We start from the raw sequence: 25,007 nt of genomic DNA on the forward strand, positions 1-25,007 counted from the left end.
TAATACATGATGCATGCATAAAATATTTTGGTGCAGCCCAGGAATATCTCATCTGTAAATCCAGTGGCCTTATGTTTATCGTGTAGACTGCCTCATGCTTTGTCTTGCTCTGAATCTTATGAAATGGGAGTGGCTGAGGTCCTCTCTTCATGACAGATAGACAGGCCAAATATTCCTTCAGAAATCTAAAATTTTGCTCCTCCTCCTTAAACCCCATTTGCAACATATAACTAAACATATGCTGTCTGCATTTCTTTGCATTGGCTCTCTACAAGTGGCTGACAACAGGTGATCACCAAAAAAAAAAAAAAAAAGTTCATTCACTCAGAGTCAAAATGGAGATCTGTTTGTCATGAGCATGATGGTCCCTCTGATCAGTGCTTTGGCTGGTTAACCAGCTCTCATTCCATTAGAGTGACAACTTTAGTTCCTGCCCTGCCTTTATCATCACACATGACAAGCACCACCCTGCAGACCGCAGACGTGCCCCTCCTGCAAAACTGGGTGGATGTATGTAACTGAGCTCAATGGTTATCTGTGATCAGCTCAACCTTTAGGCGGTAGTAGAGATTAAAACCTGGGACAAGGCAACCTGATCATGGAATAATAAGGGCAGTCGCTTAACCCGTGTGAATCCACCCCGGGTCGTCACGTGCCCTTTCTGCTGTGATGATTCCTCCTGCAATCACAAGAGCTGTGTTTATATGACTGCCGCTTTCCTCAGAACAGGAGCTTAACAGGGAATAAGTCCTTATCTGTCAGTTTATGTAAAACTGCTAATTTGTCTTGCCACCTGTCCTGCATTTAGCAAGGAAATACAGAGCCAGGTTTGATGGTACGCTAATTCTGAAAGCAGAAAAAAGAAAATGCATTATATGCTCTCTGTAACTAAACAACAGCTTTATGTTTATCTAACATAATGTTATTGCTTTCTCCATTCTGCTCTGGGGGGACATACAGTGGGTACGGAAAGTATTCAGACCCCCTTAAATTTTTCACTCTTTGTTATATTGCAGCCATTTGCTAAAATCATTTAAGTTATTTTTTTTCCTCATTAATGTACACACAGCTCCCCATATTGACAGAAAAATACAGAATTGTTGACATTTTTGCAGATTTATTAAAAAAGAAAAACTGAAATATCACATGGTCCTATGTACTCAGACCCTTTGCTGTGACACTCATATATTTAACTCTGGTGCTGTCCATTTCTTCTGATCATCCTTGAGATGGTTCTACACCTTCATTTGAGTCCAGCTGTGTTTGATTATACTGATTGGACTTGATTCGGAAAACCACACACCTGTCTATATAAGACCTTACAGCTCACAGTGCATGTCAGAGCAAATGAGAATCATGAGGTCAAAGGAACTGCCTGAAGAGCTCAGAGACAGAATTGTGGCAAGGCACAGATCTGGCCAAGGTTACAAAAAAAATTCTGCGGCACTGAAGGTTCCTAAGAGCACAGTGCCCTCCATAATCCTTAAATGGAAGACGTTTGGGACGACCAGAACCCTTCCTAGAGCTGGCCGTCCGGCCAAACTGAGCTATCGGGGGAGAAGAGCCTTGGTGAGAGAGGTAAAGAAGAACCCAAAGATCACTGTGGCTGAGCTCCAGAGATGCAGTCGGGAGATGGGAGAAAGTTGTAGAAAGTCAACCATCACTGCAGCCCGCCACCAGTCGGGGCTTTATGGCAGAGTGGCCCGACGGAAGCCTCTCCTCAGTGCAAGAGACATGAAAACCCGTATGGAGTTTGGTGAGATGGTGAGAAATAAGATTCTCTGGTCTGATGAGACCAAGATAGAACTTTTTGGCCTTAATTCTAAGCGGTATGTGTGGAGAAAACCAGGCACTGCTCATCACCTGTCCAATACAGTCCCAACAATGAAGCATGGTGGTGGCAGCATCATGCTGTGGGGGGGTTTTTCAGCTGCAGGGACAGGACGACTGGTTGCAATCGAGGGAAAGATGAATGCGGCCAAGTACAGGGATATCCTGGACGAAAACCTTCTCCAGAGTGCTCAGGACCTCAGACAGGGCCGAAGGTTTACCTTCCATCAAGACAATGACCCTAAGCACACAGCTAAAATAACGAAGGAGTGGCTTCACAACAACTCCGTGACTGTTCTTGAATGGCCCAGCCAGAGCCCTGACTTAAACCCAATTGAGCATCTCTGGAGAGCCCTAAAAATGGCTGTCCACCAACGTTTACCATCCAACCTGACAGAACTGGAGAGGATCTGCAAGGAGGAATGGCAGAGGATCCCCAAATCCAGGTGTGAAACACTTGTTGCATCTTTCCCAAAAAGACTCATGGCTGTATTAGATCAAAAGGGTGCTTCTACTAAATACTGAGCAAAGGGTCTGAATACTTTCCGTACCCACTGTATATGGTCGAATCTCATGAAACCTGTCAAGATGATACCCGGTTCATATTTCACCTCAAAATCAAACGAAAAAAATGTGAAATTATACATTCGCCTAAAGCAAAATAGAGACCATTGAGATTTTTGTGACCACTGCTTTTGCATTGTGACATTATTTTAATGACAATTAAGCACATTGTATTACTGTAATGCATAAAAATAATGTATTATCTATATTGGAAATCATTTATACATCAGGGTAGTATTTGCTGAACTGCCTTTATTTATGCATGTGTAAATTGCAGTATTACAGTAAGGAAAATCTAATGACAATCGCTTTTGGGAATAAATGAAAATCTTATAAGGAAAACATCTGGTACAAAAATATATAATAGGCTAATTAGTCTTAATTTTCTTTATATAAAATATAATTGTATTCTGTTTTTCCCTTTTGGTTTTGGAGTGAAATATGATGTTGATATGTAATAATATATTATTTAAATTGTAAAGTGTTTATACATCATTGTAGTGTTTGCTGTACTGCCTTCAATTTGTGCTATCCCCCCAAAAAATACTGTATTACAGTAATGAAAATGAGAATCACACTGAAAATAAATAAACATCCAAATATAAAAATTTCAGAAGTGAAATATCTAGTACATAACAGTAATGCGAAAATCAAAAATAATATCACAAAGTAAAAATACTTTTTCTTTTACTTTTGGAGTAAAATATGGTCTGGATATGCTTTCGTGACGTTAACCTGTATGTGGATTACAATGTTTGTTCTTTCCTCTTTTGGCTCGCCGTCAGGCTTTTATTCTTTAAAGAAGGGTTTGAGTTTACATTTCCTCTGTTAAAGCTACAATTAGGGTATTATCCTTTTTCCTGGCTTATTCAGTGTTCACATTCCTTATTCTCTCCCATCTTCTTCTGCCTCACTGGACAAGGGTGCGATTAAAGGAGAGTCTGATTGCAGTCACACTTCTTCAGAGCCAATAAATTGTTAATGCGGAGGGAAAGAATGACGGATGGGGAAAAAAATAGAATTACGCTGTTGCTTGAATTATTGAGTGCCAGTTAGAAGAGCTACCGCTTGAATGGTTTCTTTTTTTGTTCCATACATGGATAGAGACGTACACTGTCAGGACAAATCTCTGCCTGCTTTGTTCTTTAATGCTTCCCAATACACTCACACATGTGAAGCTCAACTACCTCGGGATCTGACCTGTTAAGTCTTCTCTCCCTTGTGGGGATTTACAATGCATGCATGTTTATGTAATGTGCTGATTTATTCATGCTGAGTACATTTCATGTGGAGCAGGAATCCTTTTGTAAAAGCAAATTTAGTGAACTATTAACCTCGGTTCTGTTCTCAGCATCTGAACTCATTATATTGGTGTTTCTACTGTTTGTTTTGAGTGAGCAGTAAAGTAATGACTGTATTCTTCTGCTGGGATGGGTAATGTGGGTCAGGGACAGACACACACACACTAACCACATGTCTTTTAAAGATAGTAAAAAGAGTCAAGCCTTATGTAGCGGATCTGTGTTGCTTCTTACCAGGCTGCCTATCATAACCTAACATATACATGTGCAAGTATAAGTGGTCCACAATCATTCATGCTCATTCAGTTGCTTTGCAAAGCTTGTCCTGTGGTCGTTTTGGGTCTTTATTGTCTGACTTTACTTTCACCCTACTTGGCTGTCTCTCTCACCTGACATTTAGGTAGTGTTGTTGTGCTTAACATGTGCTTAAGCCTGTTGTGAATTACACAAAATGCTGTAATAGTAAAGTGCTTGATCTCGCTAAAAGCCACAGGTGATTGACATATACTAGGAGGGAAGCTTCTGTTTGTTATGTAATAGTTTGCATAAGATTTGATCATGTTTCTAATAATACAATAATTAAAGGTGTTTGGAGACACTTTTACATATTAGATAAAAATCTAACTAAGTGGTATTTGCAAATACATCTGCATAGTAATTTCACACATATGTGAAATATGTGTGAAATTACTATGCAGATGTTTCATTTACGTTTGACAAGCAGAAAGAGTTCAGAAATATTTGGTCTTGATCTGTTCTCATATTCTTCTATTCTCATCATTTAAAAGGAAAGTATGCTTGTACTAACTTGTTTGGTATTTTGTTACTTTTAAGTGTGACTTAAAGGCACAATATGTAAGAATTTTTTATTAAAATATCCAAAAACCACTAGAACAGTGTTATATATTTTGCTGACTTGTGTACTTACATTATCCCAAATGTTTCGAAGAATGTTTAAATCCAGAGAAATAAGCAATTTTAACTAGTGACACGAAGCGTGTCCATATGTCATTGTGTTGCCTGCCAATGACGTCATAACCCCTCGATTTCCATTTATTTTTTGTTTTGTAGAAAACATGGAAACACCAAAGACGCTTTAATATGTTATGCGTTTTAATAGACCGGTGATGACCGCACAGAGTAGCATAATAACAGAACTTTCAAACGTATCTAGTATGATAAAACTATTATTATTATTATTATTATTATTGTTTCTTTGTTTATTTTGAATACGCGCCCTCTAGCGGCGAAAATTACATATTGTGCCTTTAAGTGTCTAAATACACTACCGTTCAAAGGTTTGGGGTCAGTAAGATTTGTTTTTTTTAGAAAACAATCATTTTATTTTGCAAGAATGCATTATATTGATTAAAAGTGACAATGTAGATATTTACAATGTTACAAAAAAGCTATTTTATATAAATGCTGAAAACAATTCTGAAAAAATGCGCCACGATTTCCACAGAAATATTAAGCAGCACAACTATTTGCAGCACTGATGATAATAAATGTTTAGCACATTAGAATGGTTTCTGAAGGATCATGTGACACTGAAGACTGGAGTAATGGCTGCTGGAACATCACATGTTTTTCATGTATTTTTGCTCAAATAAATGCTCTGTGCACATACAAGACTTTTTTCATAAACATTAAAAAAAATCTTACATGACTTTTGAATGTTAGTGAACATTTTGGGTTCACTGTGTAAATGTCACTGTCTGAATGTTTAGTGTTGCCGAGGTTATATGGAGCTGGTTTTCACATCATCTGTTTGTATTTCCTGTATATGGTAGGCGGGTTGGAAAGAGAATCATGCCACATTCATGAGCGAGCTGAAGAACCTGCAGGCATCTGGAATGACTACACTAGGTCACGCTCTCCGCGCCGCCTTCGACCTGCTCAATCTCAACAGACTCGTCTCTGGCATCGACAACTATGGTCAGGTAATAATATCTCCCTTCAGCATTCAGAGAGTCAAAACAATCTTTATTCAATATAATAGCAGTATTATGCAGTATGATAAGAATCATCTCACATAACAAGTCAAGTCAAGTCTGCTTTATTGTCAATTCTTCCACATGTACAGCACAAACACACAGAGAATTGAAATTGCGTTACTCTCAGACCCTTGGTGCATACAGATAACACTAACAGTAGAACATAAATACAGATAGATACAGACAAGAGTAGACATTGAGATAAACACATCTGCCCGATTTTCAGATCTACCAGATTTACCTTCCATCCAGCCTTGAATATTTTGTCCTTAAAGGAAACAAATACATTATATATATATATATATATATATATATATATATATATATATATATATATATATATATATATATATGTATGTGTGACCCTGGACCACAAAACCAGTCATATGGGTCAATTTTTCGAAATTGAGATTTATACATAATCTGAAAGCTGAATAAATAAGCTTTCCATTGATGTATGGTTTGTTAGGATAGGACAATATCTGTAATCTGAGGGTGCAAAAAAATCTAAATATTGAGAAAATCGCCTTTAAAGTTGTCCAAATGAAGTTCTTAGCAATGCATATTACTAATCAAAAATTAAGTTTTAATATATTTACAGTAGGAAATGTATAAAATATCTTCATGAAACATGATCTTTACTTAATATCCTAATGATTTTTGGCATAAAAGTAAAAACAATAATTTTGACCCATACAATGTATTTTTGTCTATTGCTACAAATATACCCCAGCGACTTAAGACTGGTTTTGTGGTCCAGGGTCATGTAACGTAAATATATATTTGCAGAAAACTCAGTGTGTATCAACATGTTCCTTCATGGCAAAGTAGCTGGAAAGAAGCCATTACTCAAAAATAATTTCACAGCACATCTAAAGTGTACCAGAAGGCAAGAGAGTGACCCAGCTAACATATGGGAAAATATTCTGTAGTCCAAAGCTTTAAACCTGATGCTGCCCAGTGCTTCAAGCAGCACCATCCGTTCAGCGAGGCTTTGTAGTGGAGATGCTTTCATCAGTAGTGACAGGGGTCCTCTTAACTCGGGAGGAGGAATGGATGTAGCAGCATGCAGACATTACAGAGCCAATTTTGTGGGGGTTTTCATCTTATGAAACAGTATTTCACAAGAGCACACGGGTATCAACTTAATTTACTGTGCTTTGTGTTGTTTCTTCTGCAACATCAAACAGAGCAACATGTAATTGGATTATCTGTAATTCAGAATATTCAGATACTTTACATGCACACATTAAGACCATGCTGGATTACCTAAAATAGGAGACATGCAGTATGAGATAACCCTGAGGCAGTGTGCTAATCCACATGCTCAGTCTGCATGCGTGAGGGTGAGTAACTGAGTGCTGACCCCTGCAGTATGGACAGAGAGAATGCATCTGGTGTCCACTCACTGTTTACTGTATAAACTACAATTAACAACATCTGTCAGGTTAATTGTTGCTATGTCATTTTTTTCTCAACTGCGTAGGAATTCGGTTGGCACTTATGTTTGTACTTGCAGTTAACATTGAAAATCTGGGGGATTTTTTTTTAAACATGGGAACAAAAAGAAAGGTTTAGGATTCAAGTTCTGATACATATTTTCCATATCATATTTTTCAGCGTTTCACTTACACCACTGTTCAACATTTTGGAGTGTATACTGTATATATATATATATATATATATATATATATATATAAAATAAATTAATACTTTTATTCAGCAAGGATGCATTAAACTGAGCAAATGTGACATTTATAATGTTACAAGAAATTCTATTTCAAATAAATAGTTATTTTGAAGTGTTAAGGCCCGTTCACACCAAGAACGATAACTATAAAGATAACGATATTAGTGATAACGATTTTTAGAACTATATCTTTATCGTTATCTTTATAGTTATCGTCCTTGGTGTGAACGGGCCTTTATTCATCAAAGAATCTTGAAAAAGAAATGTATAATGAAATGTATCACGTAACCACAAAAATATTAAGCAGAACAACAGAAGGTTTCTGGTTTCTGAGACTAAAGTTATGGCTGCTGAAAATTTTGTTTTGCCATCACAGAAATGAAATACACATTTACACTGAATAACACTCAAATAGAAAAAAGTTATTTTAAATTGTAATAATATTTCACAATGTTACTGTTTTTGCTCCAGCGTCTCCACAACCATAGGACAAGTAGTTCGAAAAATGGATGAAAAAGATAGATGTTTCAAATCAGAGTACAAGCATTTTAACAGTTTATGGTTTATCAAAACTATTTCTTTGAGCTTTGTATTTTTTAATAAATGCTCTCCTCTCTTCTAGGGTCGGAACCCGTTCTTTCTGGAGCCATCGGTCATTATTACGATCACAGATGGAAACAAACTGACACACACCTCTGGGGTGGCTGAGGAGGTGAGGAACAAAAACTCTATACCAACATGCCAACATTTTTTGATCAACCTGACGTCCTGACGTATAATGTTACACACTGCAGGCAGTGCGTCTTTCTCCTAAACCCCAGTGGCATCTCACTTCTTGTTTTCTCTTCCTCCCTCAGCTACACCTGCCGCTGAATTCCCCGTTGCCGGGTAGTGAGCTGACTAAGGAGCCATTCCGCTGGGACCAGCGACTCTTCGCCCTGGTCCTGCGGCTGCCAGGAGTGTCCGTGCCTGACGGCGAGCACCTGGGCAGCGTGCCCACTGATGAGTCTGCTATCACCCAGATGTGTGAGGTCACTGGAGGTACAGCCAATCGATTGCATTTTAAAATGCAGGTTAAAATATTTATCAAATGAACCTTCCCTTGTTTTAAGTTCAATTTATGAGGCCTGGATTCCACTAAACTGTCCTTTAGATCAAAGTGTTGCTAGACCCTATTTAGGGGAGCTTCAGTCCTGTTCTTCATCTCAGCCCCTCTAAAAATCTGCAATTAATCTGTCAACCAATCAAATCAACAAATCTTTGATTATGTGATTACTCTTCAGCACAGCTTTCACATACGAATGCTCTTTGTTCCAGCGAAGTCTTGAAGTAAAATGCAATTTTGATGGCTATGTTTAAACAATTTTAAGTCAGACTCGTGATCTCTCACTCTTAAAGAAATAGTTCACCCAAAAATGAAAATGTTGTCATCCTTGTGGAACATTAAAAATATATATATTTTGAAGAATGTTGGTAACCAAACCATTTTGATGACCTTTGACTTCCATTGTATGGACAAAAAGCAACAAGTCTTGGTTTTTCTTTTCAGTATATTTTCTTTTATGTTCCACAGAAGATATAAAGTCAAACAGGTTTGTAACGACATGAGGATTTCCAAACTCTAAGATAATTAGTGATATCAACTGGTTAGGTTGTGAAAGGAAGTAAGCTGTTGCCGCCCACATATTTGCGTGTATGGTTCAGTTTCTTCGGAAAATTATTCTTGTGTTATATTGTGTTTTGGAAGATTTCCTCCCATGCACTTAAGTTCTGTAAGCACAGTTGTTTATTCAGTTGATAATGCAGTTTTGCTGGTTAATCTCATAGCTCAGCTAACTCTCTTTTTCTCACCCTCTCTCTATAAGGCCGCTCTTACTGTGTGAGGACGCAAAGGATGCTTAACCAGTGTCTCGAGTCTCTCGTCCAAAAGGTTTTGAGTGGAGTTGTAATACACTTTGAGAAGAGTGGTCCTGATCCACCTGTGATAGGCGAAGGTCAGTGCTGATTATGTGATGTCATACTAGTTTGTGCTTATTGAGAAAACAATTAATGCACAAATATGGTCTTCTCTTTGTGCAGATGGTCTTGTGGATCCAGCTCGTCCTTTGTCGTCCTTCAGTCCGCAGCCCTGGCACAGCTGCCACAAGCTCATATACGTCCGGCCCAACCCCAAGACGGGCGTTCCTGTGGGCCACTGGCCAATCCCAGAATCCTTCTGGCCTGACCAGAACTCCCCCACTTTGGTAAATAATAGCCTACAAAATAGAGTTTGAGTGTAGAGTCAAGCAATGATTTTCTGTTTCTATATTAGTCGGTCCAGACCAGTGTTGTTATAATCAACTATAACTATTAAAAAAACATTTTTGTTACTTGAAATAAAACTGAAATAAAAGAAAATATGAATATTTGATGAAAAACTTAAACGATATGAAAACCAGAAATATTGTTTAGGCAACTTGCTGAAAAAAGTTTTAAGTAAAAGCACTAAGATTACTAACTGAGGTTACTAACTGTTAACTAGGTTCCATTAGTTAACATCGGTTAATTCATAAACTAACAACGAGCAATACATTGTTACAGCATTTATTAATCCTTATTAACATAGTAAAACACTAAAAATACAGCTGTTCATTGTTAGTTCATGTTAACTCAGGTCTATCAAATAATATGAAAAAATACATCTTTGGATTTTAATAATGTATTAGTAATCATTAAATGCTTCAGAAGTATATTTCATTCTTAGTTCATGTTTACTAATATATTTAACTAATGTTAACAAATAGAACCTTATTGTAAAGTATTATATAAAAACTATAATAGAGTAAAAAAAACGGTAACAATTCTCACTATTAACTAGTTGCTTATTAGCATGCCTATTATTAACATATTGGCTGTTTATTAGTACTTATAAAGCGCATATTCTGCACGACCATAATCTATATCCCTAATCCTATCCAATACTGTACCTAAATTTAACAACTACCATACTAACTATTAATAAGCAGCAAATTAGGAGTTTATTGAGGCAAAAGACGTAGTTAATGGTGAGAATTTGACCTTAAAATAAAGTGTGACCAAAAAACTATAAAAACTGTAATAGTATATAAATAGTACTAAAATACCACTGTATGTAGCACATATTTTTTGCACTGATTTGTGGGAAATCTAGCTGAAAACACTATGGAATTGGCTAAAATATTTAATGAGCGAGCACAGAAGGACTTTCTGCGGAGCTCTGGGACCTGGCAGACGTTCAGCTGTTTCTTTCTGCACGCTGAAATTTCACAGAATCCTTAATAAAACGGAAAAGTACTAGGATTGCAAAAGGAGTTTGGATAGGTGTATTAGCATTGGCTCATCCGAGCCGAGTGGATGAAGCAATTTATTAGCCAAAGGTAATGACCTCTGCAAACTAAAGGTTAGCTTTCATCTTGCTCAAGCAGTGCTAATGAATGCGGATGAAGATAAGGGAGCTGAAAAGAGCGGTAACATGAGGAAAGGCTTCACTGTCTTGAGGTTTCCCACCCCCTCACTGTCTATTCTCTCTTAAACGGTACACTGTAGAGACAGCAGCTGGTGCCGTGCCAAAGTGCCACAGCTCAGCTCAGCCTGTGGGCACTGTGAGAGAGCCATTGCCAGCAGAATAAGACTGCTGCAGCTCACCAGAGCTTTAGCATTCAGCACTAGCTTAACATGAGGTCATTTCCTTCCTTACATCCTCGCTGTCATGTCTACAATATTGTGAATCATTAGCACAATGGGCTTGGGTGTCTCCAAAAATGTCAACTTGAGCACATAAAGGCTCTTTTTCATATTCCTAAAATAAAGTCAGTGTTTTATTTGCTGTAAAACACTCCTTTGGTTTATTTAGTGCTCAGTCAGAGTGTGGTGAGATTATCTGCTCAGGGAATAAACAGCTTGTGTTGTCATGTGCCTATAACACATGGGTCATTACCCACTGCTGCTGTCATTACAGGATGAATTGGCCATCTAACAGGCATATCTTTTGAAAAACCCATTGTGAGAATGTATTACAGAGGATTTCTGTTCTCTCTCTCTCTCTTTAGCCTCCACGATCTGCCCATCCTCTGGTGCGGTTTTCCTGTATCGACTGTGAGCCGATGGTTATTGACAAGCTGCCTTTTGACAAATATGAGCTGGAGCCATCACCGCTCACCCAGTTTATCTTGGAGAGGAAATCTCCTCACATGTGCTGGCAGGTGGGACACCTTTTCACACAACTATTTAATGTGATCTGTATTTAGCATGGCATCTTTCACAGCCCCATCTTTCATGAGCCGAGTTTCACAATGACATATATCATGGTGTTAAAAGAGCGGAAAGAAACAGTGGGTGTTTCGATTTTCTGTATTTACTGGAATGTAAAAAAGCACAACACAAATTACATGTAATGTCAGTTTAATGGCTTTCACATTTACAGTAACGGTTGTAAAAGTCCTGTATTTAGTAACTGGTCAAACAGCAGCTGGAATGAGATTTTGTTGTATAGTTTTTTATTCAAACACAGTGTTGGACAGTACCGTTCAAAGGTTTGGGGTCAGTAAGATTTTATTTTTTTATTTGTCTGGATTAATTTGATAAAAAATGACAGTAAAGACAATTATAGTGTTACAAAAGATTTCTGTTTTAAATAAACACTGTTCTTTTGAGCTTTATATTCATCAAAGCATCCTGAAAAAATATGTTTTTCAGAAAAATATTAAGCACAACAAGTGTTTTTTTAATATTGATGATGATGATGATAATAATAATGTTTCTTAAGCAGCAAATCAGCTAATTAGAATGATTTCTGAAGGATCATGTGACACTGAAGACTGGCGTAATGATGCTGAAAATTCAGCTTTGCCATCCCAGGAATAAATTACATTTTAAAATATCATAATATAGAAAACAGTTATTTGTAACAATATTTCACAAAAATATTACTTTATTTTTGATCAAGTAAATGCAGCCTTGGTGAACAGAAGAGACTTCTTTATAATCCATTAAAAAAATCTTACAGGCCCTAAACTTTTGAGTAGTAGTTTATTTGTCTCCCAACCTTTGTAATAATCGTAGAATGGTGCATGTGTTATGTAATAATTTCCTCCCTGATGTCCATCCATTAATACAGAGTTTGTGCAAGCTTTCTTACAGTATTACAGTCAGCAGATGCTTATCTAAACTGACTTACACTAGAGGAAACTTGATTATAGAGGAACAAACGATATAATCAGTGCCACAGAAGTAGTCCAAAATACAGAGCAGCGTAAAGTGCAATAGAGTAAAATTAAACCAGGTTTTAAACAAGTGTCCTAATATGCATAGTTATGAGTTTGAATAAAGTCTTTATGATATAAAAAGAAATTTCATAATTCATGTCACCAGTGTCAATTTCACAAAAAAAAAATACTAGCCTAAATAAACAAAACAACTCAAGCTCACTGAAGACAAGTAAACAGTCAGCGATTAAATAAGAATAAGAAACTAATTACAAGCAATAGGACAAAAAAACTACAGTAGAACAAATAAATAAGAAATGCTGCATACATTATATAAAGTAATTAAATGTATAAAAACACTGCATATTATGCACTGTGTAAATTAAATATACAAATATAATTAAAGTTACAAAAGGGATTTAGTCAAGAGTAGTGAGAGATTTTCTTTCTTTTGTTGTTTGATTAACATGAATGACAAGACAGCAGGAATATCAGACTGCTGTCACTTTAAGAACTACCCGGATCCAAAATACTGTTACACATGGGTTTTCTTTCTCAGCTGTTTTGCTTTAACTATTCACTTAAGACCTAAATTACTGTGTTTACGAGGATACTTGCACACATGGAAGTGTGAGCATAATAACCGTTCAGTGCCTATGAAAGCCTCGATAGAGACGATAGTCCAAAATCTGTACCGGTTGACAAATTTCTATTGGTATATCGCCCACCCCTAATAGCAACCAAACTGAAAATGCTCATATATACATAAAATCCCACTTTATCATTGTAAAAAATGGCAGTGAATTTAACGGTAAAAGACTGTAAAAATGCTACAGTAAAAACCTGTTAAATGATTAACGGTAAATTCCCCTTCTGTATACGGTGAAAAACTGTATTGGACATTACATGTAATTTTACGGTAGTATACCGTTTTTGGAAGTGAAACAGACAGTATAATTTACAGTGAATAACCGTAAATTGACATTCCCAGAATTCCCTTCGTTACATTTCAAATTTGATGTTTTTTTGTTGAAATAACTATTCTTATCAGTTTTGTATATTAGGGTTGTGTGATACACCTAATGCTGTTAAATGAATGTCTATTGCATTATTTCAGTTTCATGTGTGTTACCATGATGGTGTTTGGTGTTTGTGTGAATGACACTGTGCACCTTCTATATATGTTATTATTTTAAAGCTGCTTGTGATGGGCTTTGGTTCATAATGTGACTTTCTCATCACCACCTACATTTGGTGGTTATCAGTGTATTACAAAGGTACAAAACAGATTTCAGTACTTCAATAGGTTGGTATATTAACATTATATCAGTTAATGAAATTACGGTATTTAACTGTAAATTTACGTTAAAACCGTAAAACCTAAAACGGCGCTACCGTATTTTTTTGCCGTTTTTTTACCGTAAATTTTACGGAATTTTTTTTACAGTGATAAGAAGAAAAAACTACACAATTTGGTGCAGACACTGATATTTACTTAACCAAAAAATAATTCAAAATCAATGACATCTTTATAGTATAACAGACTGCATAAAATGCTAACATAAAATGCATATAATTATCATTTGTCACTCTATATCTCCAAAAATATAAGAAAAAAATAGAATTAATCCATTTTAAGGAATTATAAATACTGAAACATGTTCTTGCTTTTTGTTTTCAATAACTAACAAAAAGTACTATTATTTCTGTTCACTCTAAAAAATGCTGGGTTGTTTCAACCCAACTTTGGGTCAAATATGGACTAACCCAACATTTGGGTTAAAAATGTAATGTAAAAATTGAACCCAACAGTTGGGTTAGTCCATATTTTGACCCAAAGTTGGGTTGAAACAACCCAGCAGTTTTAGATTGTTCCTGCAGCAATGAGGCCTTCCTCGTTTGAATGTTTGGCTCCGAACACCTTAGCAACTGAATAGCAGCATCCTAGGATCGCAAGCACCACTGAGATTTTCTTTAAAAAATCAAAAAACAAGTTAATTTGATTGTTATTCAAATTAATCCGACTGTATCTGCGGTTAAATTATAAACAGTTGAGTGGTTATAAGCTTTTTAACATGAATTTGTGTAAAAAAGAATTGTGACTCTTTTGTTTTTTGCTGCTATGACTGATACTGGGCCATGAGAGTTTTGATTCATACTTTTGGAAAGGAAATAATTTTATACACAGGATTTTTTGCTGGAGCTCATTTAAGTCTTCTCTGAAATAATGACAAATGGTCTCTCAAGAGCTATTACCCAGACCATTTAGTTTCTTGAAAGAAAGAGGGTTGACAGTACTGCAGTAAGATGAAAGGATTTTTCCATGCTGTATTTTGTTGTCACTGGATATATATATATATATATAAATATACACTTGCTATAAATACCTTAGTCAGTACCAGGAAATGTTTTTGTAGCTCTATTCTTTTGATTTGTTTTTCCTACTCGCATCATACATTTAAGCTCTTCTAAAAATACCAATATAAGTGAAAACATTTTTTTTTTTTGTTGCCATGTTACATTGTTACATGCTTACTTGCCTCATTATAAAAGAAGGTAATCATAGATAAATTAGAAAGAGCACATCCATTTATAAGCATATTTAGAGGCATTTATAGCACACTAGTCTCTGAGGAATCCTGTCACCTAATGAGCCGTTAATGAATGGGTTTTGTCTCTGAGAAACTGAGTTGGATGTGAGAGCTGAGCTCTCAGGAGACACCAGACAATGCTAACTCCTCTCCCCTGTCGCCCAGGTGTTTGTGAACTGCAGCGGCAAACACAGTGATTCAGCACACCCGTTCGGCTACCTGAAGGCTAGCACTACGCTCACCTGTGTCAACCTCTTCGTCATGCCTTACAACTATCCCGTCCTGTTGCCACTCCTCGGTACGTGTGTTTCCTCACAACACATTTCCAACCTTATCCTATAAATTACCTTATTTATTGAATTGCAAGTTTTTTTTCTATAGCACATTTCATACACAATGGTGCTTTGTTTAGCCATGATAAATAAAAATAAAAGATATGTAAAACTCATTTTAATAATAATTTAAGAACAAGGAGTAAAAATAATAATTAATAAATAATGTAACTTAGGAAAAAAAAGTTATACTTTTATTCAGCAAAGGTGTATTAAATTGATAAAAAAAGGTGATATTAAAGGCTTGTTAGAAAAGATTTCTATTTTGAATAAATGTTTTTTTTTTAAACCTTTTGTTCATCAAAGAATCCTGAAAAATGTATCACAGGTTCCAAAAAAATATTAAGCAGCAAAACTATGATAATACATTGATAATAATCAGCATATTAGAATGATTTCTGAAGGATCATGTGACACTGAAGACTGGCGTAATGGCTGATGAAAATTCATGTTTGCATCAGAGAAATAAATTGTATTTTAAATGTATTTTAAATTGTAATAATATTTCACAATATTGCATTTTTTTCTGTATTTTTTGATCAAATAAATCCAGCCTTGATGAGCAGAAGAGACCTCTTAAAAAACAGTAGAATCGTACTTATACCTAATTTTCTACGGCATATACACACACAAACACAAAAGAATAGAATGAATAATAATGATAAAGAATTACATTTGGAATAAAAAAACTTAATTTTGTAAAAAAATAATTTTATATAATCCAGTACATTTATACTTTTTTGTACATTACTGCATAAATTGTGTACATGTTTTGTACATCTTTAATTTCCTTCTTCTGGAGAATGACTTAATTTAGTCCTTCAGCACACTTACCATCTCTTATTCTCCTTACAGATGATTTGTTTAAAGTGCACAAGCTAAAGCCAAACCTCAAGTGGCGGCAGGCCTTTGAAATGTACATGAAGTCCATGCCTCCTTACTTTCTCTTGGTAAGACACTCTTCGTTCCTACTTTAAAAAAAAGACATCACAATAGAGCACAGAGGTGTCCTGCCTACAAAAAAAGACAACTTCTTTGTGCATATAAATGAATGCAATATACAATTCATGGGCTGTTAGATGCACTCAAGGGTCACTTGTAATATGAGCTGTATTTGTTCTATAGTCTGTTAACAGCTGTAATGAGGTCAAGGATATGTGCTCTGAGTGCAGATTCACCCTGAGTGTGTCCTCATTTTCACTTCCTTTGTCTCTGCTTCTCCACTCTTCCTCTCTTTTTTCTGACTGCAGCCTCTCAAGAAGGCGCTGAGGATGATGGGAGCACCAAATCTCATCTCTGACAACATGGATTGTGGCTTGAGCTACAGTGTAATTTCCTACCTAAAAAAACTCAGCCAGCAGGTGAGCATTCTTTCCTGCTGACAGTTAAACCTACGCAGTTTTTGCAAGTTAAAATAGTATTCAAACTCATAACTTTCCTTTAAATGCTCTATATTACATATTAACATATTGTATTCATTCAGTATTAAATCCTATCTGTTTGAGGCCTGAGTGATGCAGATTTTTAAATCAAGTTGTACTTGATTTTCTAGGCAAAGATTGAGTCAGACCGTCTGATTGTGTCTGTCGGGAAGAAGCCTCCTCAAGAGATGGGCATCAAGGTTAAGAACCACTCAAGTGCCCTGTCTCTGGCACACCGCCGTGATTTCAAGCAGCTCCTGCAGGGCATCACAGGCGAGGTACCCCTCCGACTCATCGACATGAACTTCAAAGAGTTCGCTGGTTTCCAGATTGCACTTCTCAACAAGGTACAGACAGTTTAAGTGGGGCTTACATTACAGGGTCTATTTGAAATCAATCATGTCTCAGTTCACGTTTGGGGGGACAGAATGTAGTTATGCTAATATAGACATTTGTATCTTTTTCTTGCTGATGCAGGTTAATTCTGATGAATTCTTCTGACTAGACATCTAAGTCTGACTGACTTAAAAATATGTGATTTTCTTGAAGTTAGGTAAAAATGTAGCTTCTATAATAATTTGCTCACCTTCTCTTCAAGGATTTGAAGCCTCAGGCCTATAGGAACGCTTATGATATTCCACGACGGAACCTTCTAGATCAAGTGACTCGGATGCGTTCCAATCTTTTAAGGACAACACAGAAGCTAATCAGAGGCCAGGATGATGGTAATTGTACCAAAGACAAAAATTACATTCTGCAAAGTGAACCTTCATAATCTGCCAAACATGACTTAAGGTGCGTCCACATTAGTGAAACTTTGGCAAATTCTCACAGCCAAAAAAAGCTGTTGTCTATTGTTAGTAGCATAAATGTATGTAGCACAGCTCACACAGAAGTCACTGACAAACCAAATAGCTTTCTTTTGGTCAATGTGACCAATCCACACGATTAACTTGAGCCCTGTGCAAAATTTACATTGGGAAATCTTTTTCCCTCACATGAAATTCATGGTCAGTTTCTATTAAAATGACTGGATTTCACCTGAGAAAATGGTAAATGTGATGGCATCTTTACACTATATATAGGTTCACTTTTTATTGTAACACAGCAGGAAACAGAAATCAACCTTGTTTTTTTTTTTTCATTTTGTTTTCACAATATTATGTATGGTAGTTGTTTTGTTTTTCATTTTGTTTGGTTTTGTTTCATTCCATTTCGTTTTGTTTTCACATTATTGTGTTTGGTAGTTGTTTTGTTTTTCATTTAGTTTTGTTTCATTCCATTTCGCTTTGTTTTCACAATATTATGTATGGTAGTTTTGTTTTGTTTTTCATTTAGTTTTGTTTCATTCCATTTTGCTTTGTTTTCACAATATTATATATGGTAGTTTTGTTTTGTTTTTCATTTTGTTTTGTTTCATTCCATTTAACTTTGTTTTCACATTGTGTTTGGTAGTTGTTTTGTTTTTCATTTAGTTTTGTTTCATTCCATTTCGCTTTGTTTTCACAATATTGTGTATGGTAGTTTTGTTTTGTTTTTCTTTTTGTTTTGTTTCATTCCATTTCGCTTTGTTTTCACAATATTGTCTATGGTAGTTGTTTTTTCTTTTCGTTTTGTTTACTGTGGTGCATATTAACAATGATCAGATGCATTTAGCATAGCAACAAGAGAAACTGTTTTCTTTTCCCTAGATTTACATTTCTAATGTTGACATGTAATCCAAAAAAGTTCAAAAATAGACAGCTGATATTTGTTTAGTATTGAATATTTTTCCATGATTCTGTAGACTCCTTGCACAGTATTCCAGTGGGGCAGATGGGAAATTATCAGGAGTATCTGAAGATGATGCCATCACCTCTGCGTGAGATTGATCCAGACCAGCCCAAACGACTGCACACATTTGGCAACCCATTCAAGCAGGACAAGAAGGTACTTGCATGTCAAACCTATGGACAGTGCTTTGTATTATATTATTTTGGCATTACATTTCAGAAAGCTAGTTGCTGTTGAGTGGGTGTTTCTAATACAACAGCTGAGGGATTGTTGGCAAATTTCACATTTTTCTCTTCTGACCACCGTAATCAAGCTCTTGATTTTTTTTGTATTTTGGAAAGTCATAGAAATGCTATCATGAATGTTTTCTTTTGATGTAAGAGCAAATGGGAATGATTTTCATCAACATCAACTATGATGACTTTTGCTTCTGAGAACCTTACAGGTCAAAATTGAAGTGCCTTAGATGCTAAGTTGCTTTGTTTTCTTTCTTCCTTTTCTCCCAACAACAGGGAATGATGATCGATGAAGCAGATGAGTTTGTGACAGGCCCACAAAATAAAAAGCGGGGTAACACAGGGGATCTTAACTCAGGCACCGCCCTGAAGAGGAGGAGGAGTATGTCCCCTCTGCTGCGCCGGCCCCAGACTCCTCCAATAATAACCAATCATGTCCTCAGCAAGGGCCCCACTGGGACTCAGGGCCAGCAAGGAATCATTAAACCCATCCCACTACACAAAGGTAAAGTCCTCTGAGTCACAGCTGACTGATTCAAAACTTGCTGTGTACTAAATACTTACACACCGCATACTACCTCCTATTTTTTTTTTTAATTGTAAGAGGAACAGTAGCCACTATTCCATGCTTTCAAACAGTAGTATGCTACATTGTTGTCACAGGACCTCATCAGATTGCATGTTCGTAGCATCCAGTTATCATCTTTCAAATAAAATGTTAGGTTATACTTTATTTGAAGGTGTCCTTGTTACAGTGTAATTATGCAATAAAGTTCAGTGTAATATTAATTAACAACATATACTTAATATAGGGTTAGGATTAGCATTTGGTTTAGGGTTAGTTGCATGTAACCATAATTTACTGTTATTTCTATAATAAGTATGTCATGTGTAAAAATGGCACTGTTTTCAGTCTCATTAAATAATTAGCCAAAAAAAAACCAAGTACATTGCGGTTTGTGTTTAAATGTTTATAAACATTGTCATATTACAATTTAAAATAACTGTTTTATATATATATATTAGTGCTGTCAAACGATTAATCTCGATTAATCGCATCCAAAATAAAAGTTTTTTTTTGCATATGTTTGAACATATAGGTGTGTTCTGTGAATATTTATTATGCATATATAAATACTCACATAAATATATTTATTAATAATATAAATTCTAAGAATATAAATATAGACATGTAAATACATATAAATATTTTCTAAATATATACTATATGTGTGTATTTATATATACATTATAAATATACACTGAACATTATATATAATTAGTTTTTATTCCTGTGATACACAGCTGAATTTTCAGCATCATTACTCCAGTCTTCAGTGTCACATGATCCTTCAGAAATCAGTCTAATATGCTGATTTGCTGCTCCAGAAAAGTTTCTCCTTAATATCAGTGCTGTGTAATATTTTTGTGGGAACCATATTACATTCTTAGGTTTCTTTGATGAATATAAAATTCTAAAGATCAGCATTTATTTGAAATAGAAATCCCTTGTATCATTATAAATGTCTTTACTGTCACTTTTGATCAATTTAATGCATTCTTCCTGAATGAAATTATTCATTTCTTTCCAAAAAAATCTTCCTGACCTCAAACTTTTGAATGGTAGCGTATGAGCTATGTACTGCAGAAATCATATGAATATACATTATAAATATACACTGAACATTATATATAATTAGTTTTTATTCCTGTGATACACAGCTGAATTTTCAGCATCATTACTCCAGTCTTCAGTGTCACATGATCCTTCAGAAATCAGTCTAATATGCTGATTTGCTGCTCCAGAAAAGTTTCTCCTTAATAACAGTGCTGTGTAATATTTTTGTGGGAACCATATTACATTCTTAGGTTTCTTTGATGAATATAAAATTCAAAAGATCAGCATTTATTTGAAATAGAAATCCCTTGTATCATTATAAATGTCTTTACTGTCACTTTTGATCAATTTAATGCATTCTTCCTGAATGAAATTATTCATTTCTTTCCAAAAAAATCTTCCTGACCTCAAACTTTTGAATGGTAGCGTATGAGCTATGTACTGCAGAAATCATATGAGTAGTTACTATGCTATTGCAAACATTGAGTGTATTAAAAAACTTACCATCAATATAAGTAATAATATGCTGTCATATATTTTCCCCTACAGGATCTGAAGGAAACAGTGTAGGAGGCACAGAAAGCAATGGGGAGCGAGCGCCAGGCGGGGAGGCTGAAGACGAGTGGCCTGGAGGAGTGGATGGAGAGGGAGGAGCACCTGCACCTGTGGAGGACACAGGAGAGGTGGGGACACCAGACGGCGAGGAGGAGAGAATAGGACTGGAGAACTGTCTGGATGAGAGACCCTCTGATCTCACACAAAACTGTGAGGACCTGAGTCCCCTGAGCCAGGAGGGGGCGGAGGAGGGCAATGGAGGAGACACTCCGACGCCGGGCACAATTGTTATGATTCCCCTTGAGGGGAGTAACGCGGAGCTGCGCACTCGAGTCCTCAAAGAAGTCCGCAAGCCTGGCCGCAGTGAGTATCTAGATATAATACCAAATAAATTATTCATGCCCATTCATTTCTGTATTCTCTTTTAATTATTCTCTAGCTTAAATCGAGTGCACTTGGAATTATTTGTAGGAATTAATAAAACTAAACTGAATGGCTAATTCTTTTGTGCAGATTATGAGACAATATTCAGGTTACTGGAGGAGGTGAAGGGGCCAGTGACAGTGCAGAGGTACTTTATTCATCATGCCATCAAAGAGGCAGCCAGGTGAGAGCTCTCTTCAAACACTCACAGGCCTTTCATGCTTCTCTCTCCAGTAACACCACAGAGAATAAATATCAGCATGTACTGACTGTACAAATAAACTGGTTTCTTAAATACTCCCCCAGCCACTGGACAAGCAAACAGACAAACAGTTAATTCCCCCACATACCACTAATTTGTATATTTCTACATGTCCCCTGCATTGTTGTTTTAGTATTATTTATATAATATTAAAGTAATTAATAATATTTTGAATCATTTTTCATATTTTTATTTAGTTTCTATTTAGTTTTATTTCACTTTTTATTTCAGTCATTTTAGTACTTTAACTTATTTGACTTAAGTTAGTCGTCAAGGTAGCATTTCTAATTTTCATTTAAGTTTAAAGAGATATTTCACCAAAATGAAAACTCTGTCATCGTTTACTCGCCCTCATGTCCTTCCAAACCCATAAGACTTAATTATTGAAACACAAATTAAGATATTTTCGTTAAGATCCTCCGTTGAAAGACCAGGTAACCAAAATGTAGAAGATCCAAAAAGGTAATAAAGGTGTTTAAAACATATCCATATGAATCATGTGGTTTAATCCAAGCCTTGTGCAACGATACGATCACTTTAAATGATGAACAAATTTAATTTAGTCTTCAAAGTGAGTAAATGACAGAATTTTTAGGTGAACTATCGCTTTAAGTTTTGCACCTAATATTTATATTTCATTTTATTTCAGCTTTATTTCAACTAATGTTTTAGTTTTTTAGTTTTAATTAACAGTAACAACACTGGTCACCTATTTCTTGCATGTTCTTTTATTTGTCTATCTTTACTATAGTTCAGTTATAATTATTAGAATTTATAATTATCATTTTGAAACATGTAGAGAAACAGATGGCTCAGGTTGGACCCATATCAGGTCACTTTCCCCCTCTCTCCCCTACTTTTGCTTAAAAAAAAATCTACCCAAAAAAATTAAATACATTTTGAAAGATTCATGTGCATCATAAAATTGCACAGGATTTTCTCCATAGTTAATGCAGAATCTCACTAAGACAATTTTGTCTTATAAAAGTACCAAAATATTTTAAAAATAAATTCACTTTAGAAGCAAACTTGCATAAGTATTTTTAAGTATACAATAAGTGAAAAAGTTCTTTATCATGCTTCAAAGAAGACAAATAGTCAATACAGAAATAATTTTTTTTTAAAGAAATTCTCTGAAAGCAGGTAACAATATGGAATTTAGCTTTCTTAAAGTAAATTGTTAGTATGTAAAGTATATTTATGCTATTAAAAATAATATAGGCCCAGTTTCACAAACAGGGCTTAGCTTAAGCCAGGACTAGGCCTTAGTTACATTTTGCAAAAATGCCTTAGAAGAAAACATTACAGGTGTGCATCTTGACACAGAACAATGGCACTGACATATTTTAAGATATGTCAGAGCAGACGGCTCAAAGAAACATTTTAGTCTGGGACTAGCTTAAGCCTTGTCTGTGAAACCGGGGGATAATGTCATATAATCCAGCTAAATAATAGTCTCTCTCTCTCAGGTTTAAGAAGCGTATGCTGATCCAGCAGCTGGAGAGCGCTCTGGAAAATACCAAAAAAATTTTAAAAAAAAATCACTTTAGAAGCAAACTTGCATAATAAGTATTTTTAAGTATACAATAAGTGAAAAAGTTCTTTATCATGCTTCAAAGAAGACAAATAGTCAATACAGAAATAATTTTTTTTAAAGAAATTCTCTGAAAGCAGGTAACAATATGGAATTTAGCTTTCTTAAAGTAAATTGTTAGTATGTAAAGTATATTTATGCTATTAAAAATAATATAGGCCCAGTTTCACAAACAGGGCTTAGCTTAAGCCAGGACTAGGCCTTAGTTACATTTTGCAAAAATGCCTTAGAAGAAAACATTACAGGTGTGCATCTTGACACAGAACAATGGCACTGACATATTTTAAGATATGTCAGAGCAGACGGCTCAAAGAAACATTTTAGTCTGGGACTAGCTTAAGCCTTGTCTGTGAAACCGGGGGATAATGTCATATAATCCAGCTAAATAATAGTCTCTCTCTCTCAGGTTTAAGAAGCGTATGCTGATCCAGCAGCTGGAGAGCGCTCTGGAGGAGATTGAAGACCGACAGATGCTGCCCACACAACTCAACAACGTCCACAGCAGATAGTGGGACATCACATCCCACCGCTGAGACTCACACGAGACGACAGAGAAGCTGCAGCGCAGGCTGACCCATCAGCCTCAGTACTGTGCTTTAGGATGAGACGTAGCAAGGGAGAGAGTAGATTAGAGAGGATGGAGGCCTGTCTGGCTCACGCTCCGGTCCAGGCGCTTCCAGTTACTGAATTGTGTCACTACTCTGAAAGAGTGCTCACAATGGAGCAATTGAACGTTCCAGGTTTGATGAATTGTTCTGTCAATTTGCAGGCTTTCCGGGCCTGAAAGTGGCCATAATTTAACCATAAGATAATGAATAAGCACACTCCAGAAAAACCAAGCCTCATCCACTGTGTGATTTTACAGGGTCATCCGAGGCAGAGGTCAGCATCTGTCACGTGAAGTATGTTTATATATTATGTCTGTCCACTGTTATTTGGCATCAGTGGATAGTTTAGAGCTGATAATAGTATGGAAAATCTATGATGGATTTGTGTTTGCATGAAATGTCCACAAGTCATGGGGTTAACAACGCAGTTGGACCTTTAAAGCATTCTGGATTGGGAAGTACACTATTTTAGACTCAATAGCAATAACCCTACAATCATCAGGACGCCAAGCTCAATTTTACTTCTTAACTATGAAAAACACGTTTTTACAGTTAAAGCAGATTTTTCAGAAGAACGTCCTTATGACTTTGGAGATTCATTATGAGATTTGGTAGCTGGCCTGTTGTTGTATCCGTAGTGATATGTAATGTCACATAGATTAGCATCATTCAGTGTCCAATAAGCAATAGTGTCCAATGAACCACCCTGTCCAAAAAAAGAACAACATGCTTGGCTCATCACACAAATGGGAAATGCAGACTATGGTGTGAAATGAACTGGTCCACAGCAGAGTTTTGATTCTGTCCAGTAAGACATCTTTCGTCATCCTGCACTTCTCATCGTGGAGAAGTCGCAAGACTGCTTAGTTTCATTGCACAGACGCAAGTTACATTAGTGACCCCATTCTTGTTTGTTTTGTTCATTTTTAAAAACAGATGTATACTACTTTTTAATGTTCATAAATAATATAGATTATTTTTGGATGGTAT

At 36.0% G+C, this 25,007-nt stretch overlaps 1 protein-coding gene across 1 annotated transcript in view; it reads left to right on the forward strand.

Moving 5' to 3' along the window:
- LOC107601122 (integrator complex subunit 6-like) overlaps window positions 1-25,007 on the forward strand; it is a 29,458-nt gene extending 4,451 nt beyond the window's left edge. The window contains exons 3-18 of the mRNA XM_016293156.1: window positions 5,489-5,638; window positions 8,005-8,094; window positions 8,240-8,423; window positions 9,248-9,376; window positions 9,462-9,625; window positions 11,450-11,602; window positions 15,361-15,493; window positions 16,383-16,477; window positions 16,778-16,888; window positions 17,080-17,295; window positions 17,547-17,673; window positions 18,735-18,877; window positions 19,234-19,462; window positions 21,125-21,493; window positions 21,644-21,737; window positions 23,816-25,007. Coding sequence (XP_016148642.1) covers window positions 5,489-5,638; window positions 8,005-8,094; window positions 8,240-8,423; window positions 9,248-9,376; window positions 9,462-9,625; window positions 11,450-11,602; window positions 15,361-15,493; window positions 16,383-16,477; window positions 16,778-16,888; window positions 17,080-17,295; window positions 17,547-17,673; window positions 18,735-18,877; window positions 19,234-19,462; window positions 21,125-21,493; window positions 21,644-21,737; window positions 23,816-23,918 — 2,490 coding nt within the window. The 3' untranslated portion in view covers window positions 23,919-25,007. The remainder of the gene's footprint in view (window positions 1-5,488; window positions 5,639-8,004; window positions 8,095-8,239; window positions 8,424-9,247; window positions 9,377-9,461; window positions 9,626-11,449; window positions 11,603-15,360; window positions 15,494-16,382; window positions 16,478-16,777; window positions 16,889-17,079; window positions 17,296-17,546; window positions 17,674-18,734; window positions 18,878-19,233; window positions 19,463-21,124; window positions 21,494-21,643; window positions 21,738-23,815) is intronic.

The sequence above is a fragment of the Sinocyclocheilus grahami genome, unplaced genomic scaffold (assembly GCF_001515645.1).
Source record: "Sinocyclocheilus grahami isolate Dianchi unplaced genomic scaffold, SAMN03320097.WGS_v1.1 scaffold299.1, whole genome shotgun sequence".
NCBI classification, from domain to species: Eukaryota; Metazoa; Chordata; class Actinopteri; order Cypriniformes; family Cyprinidae; genus Sinocyclocheilus; species Sinocyclocheilus grahami.